Source organism: Otolemur garnettii, unplaced genomic scaffold (genome assembly GCF_000181295.1).
Source record: "Otolemur garnettii isolate 467f Iridium unplaced genomic scaffold, OtoGar3 scaffold00134, whole genome shotgun sequence".
NCBI lineage: Eukaryota > Metazoa > Chordata > Mammalia > Primates > Galagidae > Otolemur > Otolemur garnettii.
The window spans coordinates 401,431-413,649 of NW_003852529.1; the positions used below are offsets into that span (position 1 = coordinate 401,431).

At 56.2% G+C, this 12,219-nt stretch overlaps 1 protein-coding gene across 1 annotated transcript in view; it reads left to right on the top strand.

The window, feature by feature from the left end:
- The window catches only part of SHANK2 (SH3 and multiple ankyrin repeat domains 2), a 428,866-nt gene that overhangs the window by 395,746 nt on the left and 20,901 nt on the right, over positions 1-12,219 (top strand). The window contains exons 12-13 of the mRNA XM_023518280.1: positions 8,693-8,823; positions 9,893-10,004. Coding sequence (XP_023374048.1) covers positions 8,693-8,823; positions 9,893-10,004 — 243 coding nt within the window. The remainder of the gene's footprint in view (positions 1-8,692; positions 8,824-9,892; positions 10,005-12,219) is intronic.

Genomic DNA, 12,219 nt, shown 5'->3' on the forward strand with positions numbered 1-12,219 from the left:
GTGTAGTGGTGGCTTGGGGGATGTCTGTCTGCTCACCAGGCTTAGGGAGCACCAAGCACCTTCTTAAATGGTCTGCAAGGAACAGAGAGGGGCTCTGGCTCTTGGGTCCCGTCTGGTAGACTAGGGAACAGTGACTATTAGCCATGTGGGCTGCAGTGGCTGTTAAAAAGAGGGCTGACTGTGGAGCTGGCTGTGTGAGCCTCCCAGATGCTGTTAAATGCCATGCTGGGGAGTCGCCATGGAGCCCAGGAACACCTTTAGGAAGAGGGCTCTGAGGCTCAGAGTGGCGGGTGGGAGGGAACGCCTGCCCCACCAAAAGCACAGATAAGGGCTGGTGTGGGCAGCTCACATAGGCACAGAGACAGCTCCAAGTTCAAGGCCAATTCGGCCTTGTGGGCTGAAAGCTGAACCTCCCTCCTTGGTCTTTTGACTTGCGTAGTCCCTCCTGGCTATCCAGGGGGCCTAGCAAACGCTGGCCACAGGGGCAAAGCAGTGGACAATGCATCCCTGGCCCAGGGCATTGAGGGTGGCCGGCCACCTCTCGCAGCTGGAATCTGTGGATCAACACAGCACCTGAGTCCTCTAGAGAACAGCCCTGCTACGGGGCCCCCAAGCCGTTCTCCTGGCCCCCGCCTTGACCTCATCTTGTTCAAACATGACCTATGAGGAAGACCCTGGTTTCCATATGCCCTAGACCCTATAGGTAACAGAGGTGTGAGTCTCCAAACACTCTTCCATAAAGGGTCAGGCTCACCCTTCCAAGAGCCCTGTCATGGGGCTCCCCAAGAGGGGCGAGCAAACAGCTCCTCTTTACAAGGAGGGGTACCGCACCAGTGAGTGCCAGCTCAGCCAGGGGCAAGGAGCCCTCCAGGGGTCCTGAGCCCTGCTTCTCTGCTCACACTTGCTCTGGCAGAAACCACATCCCCTTCGGCAGGTGCAAGCAGGGGCGAGGGGTGTAATGGGGAGCACCTGGGAGAGCCCCTTCTCCTTCGCCAGGCAGGCCTACGAGCAGGGCCGGTGGGAAGGCACCACCAGGGCCAGGCTGCTGGAGGTAGTGCAGCCCCGTCCGCAGCACCCCTGCCTCCACGCAGCCCCAGCGGGGGTGGGGGGTGCCATGCAGTGGCTCACGGCGCTCCTTTCTGTTTGCAAGCCTCGGTGCGGAGGAAGAAGGGTAAGGGAGGAGCAAATGTCCGTCTGGTCCCCTGCCCGTCACACCTGTGGAACAGAAACCCCCTCTGTGGCCGCCACGTGGAGTCTGCAGTGTGCCCCGAGCCCCCTGCTGTCGCCTCTGTTTCCCCATCCCTGGAACCCGTCCCGTTTCCATCTGTCCCGTCTGCTTCACTTCTTCTGTTTGTGATTCCTTCCTCCGTGTCCTGTGTTTCTTCCCTAAGCTGTGTCCACATCCTCGCCACCATGAAACCATCAGGGACCCCCGCTCAGGCACAGCGGGCCCTGCCTGGCTGGACAGGTGGCCTCCGCGCTCTGTGAGGCCTCCCAGGGGATGCAGTCATGCGGGGCTGCCTGGATGGAGTGCAGGGGGAGCTCCTGGCTGCACTCCTGACCCCATGAATGCCTCCCTTAGCACCCAGAAAGCCCCTGCTCCCCGACAGGCCACCGCGGTGAGGGAGACTGTACCTTTCACTGGGGGAGGGGACAGAAGGAAAGGACTGAAAGCCCTGACAGCAGGCGCCAGAAGGAATCAGATGCCGCCTTCCACACAGTATCCTCATATGGGGGCATGGCCCCTTGCAGCCACCACAGCAGTTTAAAGCAGCACCCCCAACTTAAGACTGCTCTTTCCATGGAATGGAAGGGAGCCCTACCAGGGGCTGGCGGCACTGACCCCAGTCACATCCGTACTCTATTCCAAATGCTGAAGTGGGCAGTGGGGTTGGGATCCAGCAAGGCCGGCATCTCTGGGCAGAACCACCATTGCCTCCTCTCTCCTCTCCTGACTGCCCCTCACCACCACCTTGGCATGTGCCTTGTCCCCCAGTGGCACCTATGGAAGACGGTGGTGGCAGATCAGGGGACAGAGATCATGGGCTGCATGGCCAGGGTTCCATCACCCTGGTGGTGGGGATTCCTGGGCGTTCTGGGCAGGCTTCCCAGGCCACATCACTGCATGGAGGATGAACAGCAGAGAGCTCCCTTCTCACTGATGGTCACAGGTTACATTTCTATACGAGCTTTCCCTTCAATGCAAGGCCAAACCCCAGCTTGCCAGAATGGCCCCTCTGTTCATCAGACCCACACTCCACCATGGGCTCCCAGCAGCCCAGTCACCAGAGCAGAGCTGGCCACGAAAATCTCTTGTCAGGGAGGACAGCTTGGAACATGGAGCTGGCAGCGCCTCCCTGGGCACCTGTGGGCTGCCTGGACTTAGCCCCACCCACCCGCCCCCCTCCCTCAGCGGCACCTGTGGAAGACGGTGGTGGCAGATCAGGGGACAGAGATCATGGGCTGCATGGCCAGGTGAATCCACACAGAGGACAAGCCAGGGTTCCAGGCAGTGGGGGTCCACATTCCATGTGCACAGCAGAGAAGACTGGCTGTGAATGTGGATTACACACACCAGCCCTGCTGTGCTGGGGCATGCAGCAGGGGCCCGAGGGGACTGGGTGCCACAGCCGTCGAGCACAGTGTAGGGTCCGGCAGTCCCTGAGCCTCAGCTCCACACCCGCACGGTCACAGGGACGGCACCTGGAAAGCGCGTGGCACACAGCAAGTGCACAGAGTGCTGCAGGCAACAAGAGGAAAGTCAGGTCTTTACGGTTGCACGGGCTGGAAAGTGTCCTCCCAAAGCTCACATCCACCCAGAACCTCCAAATGAGACCTTATTTGGAGATGGGTCTTTGCAGATGTAACCAAGAGGAGGTCACACTGGATTAACACGGGCTCTAAATCCAGCAACTGTGTTTCCTCACAAAAGAAGGAAGGACCAAGCCAAGGAACTCCAAGCATTGCTGGCCACCGCCAGGAGCGGGAGAGGCAGGAGGAGCCTCCCCTAGAGCCTTCAGAGAGAGCGTGACCCTGGACACTGCCCAGGCCTCGACCCTGGACTTCCAGTGTCTAGAATGTGGGAGTTTTAAGCTGCCCAGTTGGTGTTACTGGTATTGGTAGCCCTGGGAAATTAACATAATAGTGAGACAGCTCAAATCCCAACTCTACTCTGCCTAAGCTACACCCTGATTAGTGTTTCTGTCTCTAAAACCCCTTTATTTACTCTACAAATGTACTGAGCACCCACCCTAGTCCCCAGACACCATGCTCAGCTCAGATCCCAGGGTGCACAAACCCCCCACCTCCCCTCATGAGTGCACCCTGGCCTGAGGTGGCTGTGGGGGGCTCTGGCAGAAGCCCCCACCTGGCAGGCAGGGGCAGGTGAGACAGGGCACATGGCAGGGACTGTGGCCTCCCCCTGCCGGGCACCTCTGTCTGCACCCAGGCCTCACCCTTGGAAAGCATGTGATTCGGTGCCTGTGGGCCAGGATCAGTGCCCAGCGTCCAGGTGCCCCCTGCCCACTCCTTCACTGCCTTTTTGGAAGAGTGAACCATCAGGCCGGCCAGCTGGCCGCTGCTTCTAACACATATGGCGTTTGTCCCCTACAGCTGTGGATGGTTTTGTTTCCCGCGCTGCGCTCTCATCTGCACTCTGGAGGTGAGCAGAGCCACCAGGTTCAGAGTTCACATGCAAAGAGCAGCAGCTGGGCGCAGACGGGTGTGCATGTCATCGCAGCTGGTGTGAAGCACCCCGGGAATCTGATCACCAGGAAAGCCGGGGAGCTGGAACAGCTCAGTCCTGGTCTCAGTGGATGTGTCTGCAGCATCTGGTCTGCGCTGCTCCCCAAGGCACTGTGCTCTTGACCAGATAGTGCTCACGCTGCATGTGCTGCAGGCAGAGGACCTCACCAGACAGTGGGCCCACCGTGGCTTCAGTGGGGATCCTGTTCCCTGCCTTGGTGACTCCCTGTGACTCTGTGCATGCACAATGGTGGCAGGGCTGTCCAGCGGGAATACACAGGGCAAGCTGATATCTGCACTTTCTCAGGGGCAGTCACGTTGAAGTCAGCTCCCGGGCTGGGAAACCATGGTGGCACCAATTGGCAAAGCCACCACCTCCCCTCCCAGAGCACACTCTTCCCTCCTCCCAGAAGCTGGCAATTTATGGCTGGTTAGCGTCACATCTGTCTTCTGAGGAGAATGAAGGCCCAGGGTTGCTGCCGGAGCACCTCCATCCGCTCATTGCTGGATTGTTCTTTAAGACTTGACAGTTTTCAGATCTGTCTGAGGATCGTTTTCATTCACCAAGCACTTCGTTTTACGACTGCAGGGACCTCATTCAGTAATGCCTTCATCTAGAGCTTCTGAACAGAGACCCACTTCCTGGCTTTTCCCGATGGAGCCGAGAGTGGGCAGGGGGGCTGCAGTGTTACAGCTTCTCTTAAAAGCCTTCACAAGTTCCAGTGAATAAGATCTCAAAAACGGTGCTGAGCTGAGTCAGGCCACCAGGTTCCCCTTAGCCAGGGTATCCATGAGACCAGGGCCCAGAGGAGACCCAGGCAGGGATTTCCCTCCTTGCATCTGCATCACACAGATGACACAGACAGACTTAAAAAGGGACTGTAGCCCCAAGCCCACCCCATCCCCCAACAAACCAAGTTGCTCTCACATGTTCTAGTTCAAAAGAACGTTTGTGTTGAGGATAGAGGCGGGAGAGGGAGTCTAAAACAGAGACCAGGACGTCCACAGTCAGGGTGGCCACAGTTCTAGGGAATGCACCTTCAGTGACATGACCAAAGCCATCCCTCTGATGTGGTGACCATGGCGTGGACAGTGTCCCCTCCCCATCGCTGGTCAGGACCAGACTAGGCAGATCACCCTGATAGTGACCCTAACAATGTTCAAATACACGTTCTGCTGCTGTTCACTGCCAGGCCTGGGCCCCTCTATCCACACGGCAGGCACAGGGGTTGGGTGACCCTGACACTAGCTCCACCCGGTCCCACAGTTTCCACTTGTATGACCTTAAGCATGAGCCCTCAATTACTTTCTCTGCAAAATGGGAGTCGTTCCTCCCCTACAGCCAGGTTCTCAGCAGCCCCCGGTAAGGGCCGTAGTTACTGGTCACACTGCCTGTGCCACCCCCTGGGCGCCATATCTTCAAGGTGCTGCCACATGCTCTAGGGCACAAGCCTGCTGTGGATGGACGTGAGCAGCCCATCAGCTTTGAGGTTTATTCACACAAAAGAAACACACTGTGGCTTCTGGAATGTCCCTGCTAGAAACTGGAGCTTCTGGGACATGTGGCTAGTTTAAATCTTAAGCCCCGGAGAGCTATTCCACCCTGGGGTCCCCCACTCCTGATGTGCCCAGCCTGCGCCCAGGGCCCTCCCTGCAGGGCACGGCCTTCTGTATCTGACTGGTGAAGCACCTCCGTCAGTCTCCAAAGCTGATGACTTTCACTGGCTCCAGCAGCCCAGACCTAGCTCCCATCACTTGTGTGACTTCTAGCTCCCACCAGGCCCAGAGGGACATTCCCAGCTGTGATGGACCTCTCCTGCATCTCAGCAGAATCTGGACGGAGCGAGTAGACAGCCCTGGCTCACCTGTCCAGCCAGGAGCACCTCCCTCACTCTGAACAGCTGTGTGCAGTACTGGGCGGTGTGGATTCAAACAGCCCCGTGAGACATTGCAGTGGGCTCCGGTTGCTCTTCCCCTAACTTGATGGCCTGCCCTCTGGGCCCATATTCCCGCTTCCCCTCAAGCCTCACTCTCCACTGGGGTCAGGGGCGGGGCCGGGCCAGCTGTGAAGGAGCCGGTGGGTCCCAGAATGGCTCCCTGCAGTTGTGGGCTATGGGGCCCAGAGGGAACATTCACCCTCTCTGCTATAGACACCACCCCAGCAGCCACTCTCAGCCGACAGCCACTGCCAAGGGTCCTAGCTTCTAGGGACAGACCACGCTGTGCGTCAGTCAGCTCACCAAAGCAGGTTGTGCAAGTATCACCTGAGGCCCTGCCGAGAAAGAACCTGCACCAGGAGCGGGAGTGAGGCTGGCTGACGTGGCCAGGCGGAGGACCCTGCACAGAAGCTTCAGTACCAGCGTCAAAGGGCACAAAAGGAGCCCAGCCCAGATCTGTGAGGGAAAAGCTGCTTGGAGGAAGCACACCACTGAGATCTGGCAGGCGGACATGGCACCTAGCCCCGTGGTGGGGGCAGGGGTCCAGCCACGGTGGGAGGAGGCGGCTATAGATAGCAGGAGGAGCTGGGCTGAGGGGGGAGATGGGAGCCTTACACACAGGTGAGGGCATAGGAGACTGCAGCTGGGGGTCCCCCTGCCGATTGGGCGTTTCTCACTGTGCCTGACCAGCTCCCTAAGGGGCAGATGCTTGCCATCCATAGAGGGGACAAAACGCTCCCCAAGGAGGTGGCATCAACCATGTTGCCAAGTCAAAGAAGAGCCAGGAGAACTTGTGGGTCCCAGAGTCACAGGAGAGGTGCCCAGGGGGTAGGCGCAGGTGAGCCTGCAAGCTGGAGAGCGTGCTGCCGGCCAGAGCAGGTGAGGTGTGGACCTTCTTGCCTTGTGTGACTTCTCAGCATCTTGCTGGCGAGGAGACCGCAACAATGGTCCAGACCAGGTCAGCAAACATCTTCCACAAAGGGCTGGGCAGTGAATGTTCGGAGCCCATATGGTCTCTGCTGCACATTGTCTTTCCTTTTCTCCTTTTTATAACTCTTTAAAAATGTAAAAACTGCCCTGAAGCCAAGGGCCACACAAGAATAGGCCTGAGATGACCCTGGGTCCTGAACACAGGCCTGGCATCAGACAACTTAACCTGGAATTCAGCACTAACGTGCTTCCTATCAGGTCAGAGCGCACAAGCGTGGGCTGCTTTGAGGGGGAACCGAGGCAGGGGCCCAGCTCTGCACCTCACCTGTTTCCTCTCCCTGTGCCTCCACTTGGGAGCACCTCTGTCAGGAGGCTGGTGCTTTGATGCTGGGGGACACAGACTAGTGCTGTTGCTCTGGGGGCGCTACCCAGGGCTCAGGTCCTCGCAGGAAGCTGCCATTACAAGTAACTGCTGCAGTGTCTTGAACAACTTGAAGACGTGGGCTTCTCTCCCTGGGCTCTGGCCAGCTCCCAGGCTCTCACGCCAGCCTCAGGTCTCAGGGTCTGGGCCCTTTTGATGGCTTGCATATCACAGGAAGTCCCCAGACTCCAGGAGTGGGACTGGGGTTACCTGGGAGGCCTTGGGCTATAGCAGAATGTTCTCCTGAGGAGCAAGTCAGGATCCAAAATGGACTGTGCCCACCAAGCAGCTGTCTGCACTGGCCTCCTCCCGGCCAGTGGTGTCTCCCAGACACAGCTGGGTGGGCTGGACCCTTCCCACAGTGCACATGGGGGCCAGGCATGGCAGCTCAGCCCTGTAATCCCAACACTTAGGGAGTCTGAGGAGGGAGGATGACTTGAGAACAGCCTAGGCAAGATACTGAGACCCTGTCTTATAAAACATAGAAAAGTTAGTCAGTTGTGCTGGTGTGCCCCCGGGGTCCCAGCATTTGGGAGGTTGAGGCAGGAGGATCGCTTGTGCCCAGGGGTTCAAGGCTGTAGTACGCTCTGATTGTGCCACTGCACTCCAGTCTGGGCTACAGAGTGAGACGCTATCTCTGGAAGGACAAAATTGAAAAATGTGTTCAGGATCCCAGACTCTGATTCTGGAGGCTTCCAGGAACTGCGTTTTGACAGGTCCAGACATCTCAGAGATAAAGCTATGCATTGGGGTAGTTCTAGGATGTACTTTTCGATTTTTAAAAAAAGTTTTAAATTTCTATTTTAAAAATTGTTTTAATTTCTAGGGATCACTTATGTATTTGGCTTTCTTTTTCAAAAAGAAGTGGAATGTTCTCTTGGGAGACATAAATGGGCAGGAATTCCGTGTGCAGCCCATACTCAGACTGCTGGGGGCTCATGAGTGCCCTGGCTCCTCATCCCACAGGCCAGGTGGCCCCCTCGTTGGGTATTGGGTCCTCATGTCTTGGCAACTGCATTTGGCTATAAAAGAATCACGTTCTGAATCTCATAAATTTCCAAAAACTGGCTTAGTGAACACAAAAAGAATAAGTCCCCCTGATTCGGTGCCTGTAGCTCAGCGGTCATGGCGCCAGCCACATGCACCGAGGCTGGCGGGTGACAACCTGGCCCAGGCTGGCTAAACAACAATGACAATTGCAACAAAAAATAGCTGGGCATTGTGGTAGACAGCTGTAATCCCAGCTACTTGGGAGGCTGAAGCAAGAGAATTACTTAAGCCCAAGAGTTGGAGGTTGCTATGAGCTGTGATGCCATGGCACTCTACCCAGGGCGACATAGTGAGTCTCTGTCTCAAAAAAAAAAAAAAAAAAGTCCCACTAATAAAATAAAGTGACATCACTAAGGAAACATCTTAGACTTTCAGGGCCCCTGGCATCTTGACACTTCCTGAGTTTCTAAGGTCTCCTATCCCAGTCTGTTGGAGGGCCCCCCTCCTGAGGTCTGGGAATTCAGTGACGTTCCTGTAGGACGCTTGTGGCAGAGAGACGCGTGCCCACTCCCTGCATGGTTTTGGAGGCGGCCTTTACCTTCCTCACCGAGCCACACCCCCCCCCCAACAGTGCAGTGGGGCTGCTCCAATCCCCCCGGTTGTGTTGCAGATAAGCCCGAGGAGATCGTCCCAGCCTCCAAGCCCTCTCGAGCTGCTGAGAACATGGCCGTGGAGTCCAGAGTGGCCACTATCAAGCAGCGGCCCACCAGCCGGTGCTTCCCATCTGTCTCGGACATGAACGTGAGTTGCTGTGTCCCTGGCAGTAGCTCCAGCATAGTGGGGGCGGGAAGTGGGAGGGCTCAGCAAAAACAGAGACAGCTGGCTCCACAGCTGAGGGTCACACTCCCTGTGCCATCCAGATGGAGCCACATCTAAGTGGCCACAGCACGCATGCCCTGGCCTAATGCAGTCCCACAGTGGGGGCCACAGCCCACACTCGCACCCAAGCCTCACCACTCATCTACCACACAACCACGGCTCAGTCACTCAGTGCCCTGAGCCTCGAGGGACCGCCACCACATGCTCGGCGGTGGATCTGTGAGCTCTCAGCTGTGAAGAGCCCTGGGTGCTCTTCAGACAGAAGGGAGCCCAGAGCACACAAGCACCTGTGTGGAAGGAGACAGGGCCTTCCATAGACAGAGGCCACACAGACACCTGCCAGGCACTCTGACTTTCTGGGCAACAGATCTACTGTACTCTGAATGTAACTGCTGAGAAGGAAGGGCACGCTGGGTGCCTGGCCCAGAGCAGACCTTGCCCCATCCTCCCTCCTCCAGAGGCGGCTCCACCCAGGCTGCTCCCTTCCTGGGCGAGACACCAGACTCGGCCAGCACTGCCTGTTTCTATTACTTAGTATTCTCTTTGAATCAATGTCTAACAGACCCACTGTTAATCCAGCCTTTTCTTAAAACACAATGCCCATAAATATCTAAGTTTGATGTTTTATATTATATGCATTAAAACAAAACTGTTAGTGATGAAAATTAAATGCTCACTCCTTCCCTCCTCTCTGGAACTGTGCAAGGCATACCGCACACTCAGAGCCCTGCCAGTAGGTGTGCCCTGCAGGTGTGCTGTCCCCCCAACAGGCCAGAGGCTGATGGCAGCAGGAGCACCAGGAAAGGCACAGTGAGGCCCTTCCTGGGACCTGTGTGCTGGTGTCCCATCAGCCTCACTAGAGACTTTAGGTCACTCCTAGAAGCAGCCCAGGGAAGTGGCAGTGACAGATGTGTCCTTATCACCTTTTGGGCTTTGTCACCATGGGTGGGACTGGCCAGGACTACACCTCACCTGGACTCTCTGGTTACAGTCCGTGTATGAACGCCAAGGAATCGCTGTGATGACGCCCACTGTTCCTGGGAGCCCAAAAGGCCCATTTCTGGGCATCCCTCGAGGTACGATGCGAAGGCAGAAATCTATAGGTAAGAAATGTGGCCCCACCCACAGAAGTCGCCCCTTGACCTCAGAGCCCCTCAGGGAGCCTGGGCCACTGGGCCCACCACAGCTGCTCTGGCACACCTAATCCCAAGTCCTCACCCGCCCACCCACTAGAGGGCAAGAACCTGGGTTCACCTGCCAGGCAGCCATCTGAGCATCTGAGTGGTGTGAAACTTCTTATGTCCGTGGATTTGAACTCCAGGGCAGCTCCTATACTCCTAAACCCAAGTCATCTGTGATAATACCCTTGGGGTGGAGGGTGCACGGGGTATTCTAGGCCAGCCCCCAGCCACCCTGCATGGCTCAGTGGGCAGGGCGAGGGGGCTCCCGCATTCCCAGGCCACTGGCATGTTCTAGAGGACAAGCTTAATGGACATACGTCTAAGGGTGGTTGGGTCAGGTTGTGGGTCCTAATGAAATAATGTACTGTGTGTTGTAGAAACTACTTCCCTTGTTAATGTCACGGTTATTTCTACTGACTCTGTTACAGGCAAAGGTAAACTTGACCTTTTAAGACTATCCTTTTGTGAGATAATCCAGCTTTGTCTTTACCACGTAAATCCTCATAGAATCTAAGCCCTGAGCCAGACATCCATGGGCCTTTGCCCTGTAAAGAGTTGTGCAGGTGGCCCTGGGGACTGTGGCTCAGCCCAGCCCACCCCAGGGTCACTGCTCTGTGTTCTGGGAGCACCTCCTGGCTGCACTTGGGAGTGGAGTGCGCTTGTCACTAGTTTGGATGAACACAGCAGGCAGTAACTAAGCAGGAAGTGACTGTGGAGGTGGCACAGCTGTGTGCAGAGCTCACCCAGCGCCAGCAGGCGCCGGGCCCCAGCAGAGCCGCGTGCGCCATGTTGAATCACTGGCTCTCTTACTGGTTAATAACAGTTGATTTCCTCCTGTCAGACAGCAGAATCTTTCTATCAGGTCAGTGAATCCTTACAGTTTGGAATCTGTAATTTGAATGTAATCCAATTTACTTTATAAGGCGTATTCTTAAATTATTACTCCTTGGGAACATAACTGTCAGGCAACCAACATGTAGCGAACGGTCAATGAAGAATGCCTTTAGCAACCAATCTTTGCAATGCCAAAATATCCTCCCACAAGGAGTATGTTGAATTTGGAATACCCTTATCAAATGGAAGTTTTCATTGGAATAAATTCTTGTAGTTTGTCCTAGGAATTTTTTTTAATTTCAAGTAATTTATTTTGAAAAACCTGCATGCCCCTGCCGTGAGACCCTGGTACTGTGCCCTGTCCGCGTGTGCGTGTTGTGCCCCCCCTCCTGGAGTGCCTTCTGTGAACCTTTCTCATCTGGGACAGCTGAGCAGTCTCTAGGGCCACACACAGTCAACACATCCAGAGAACCCTGAGGCCACAGCCTCAGCCACATCCTCACACGCCCAACACCTGCTGAGTCAACTCGCAGCCCCTGACTCTGACTCTATGTGCCAAGTCAGGTGAATGTGGACCCTGGGCGGTCGCGATCGTGCCAGCGTGCTGCACCCCAAACACCTGCTCAGAGGGCCTTCGATAGGACCAGTTCTGGAGCTTCCACGATAGCCCAGAAGAGCTCACCGAGGCCCTTCAGCTGAGTGAGTGCTCAGGACGGGCTCCTGGCTTGAGGTCTTTGATTAAAGAGGGGATCTGGGCTCCCTTACCTCAGGGGTGTATTCCAGGCCCAACATGGTCCTTCCTCTGAGCCAGCCACCTCACAGCCACCCTTCTCAGGACCTAGGGAGCCTTAGTACACAGCACTCAGTGTGGTCCAAAGAAGTCAGACAACAAAACAGGTTCACATCACCCTGGAAGAGACCATCACAGTGACATCAACACCTCCCTACAGCATACATGAGGCTGTGCTGATGGGTAGCAGGCCCCCTGCAGCCTGAGCAAGGGTAGAGTGGGCAGGGTCCTTGGCACTGCCACTGTCTGTGCCACAGAAGCAGGCACAGTACACCTGCAGCCCTGTACCCTTTGCCCTCATTTCATGTGGGCAGATGACAACCTCAAGCCTCCCGGGGACCTTTACTGGGCCTTAAAGGGCACAGACAGACAGATGCGTCCTCATCTGAACAGACTCTCCCCCGACACGCAAGCAAAAGTGTGCACTTGTGCACACATACACACATACAGGCACAGGTGCACACAGGCACGCACACATACAGGTACACACAGGCACATGTGCACACATATAGG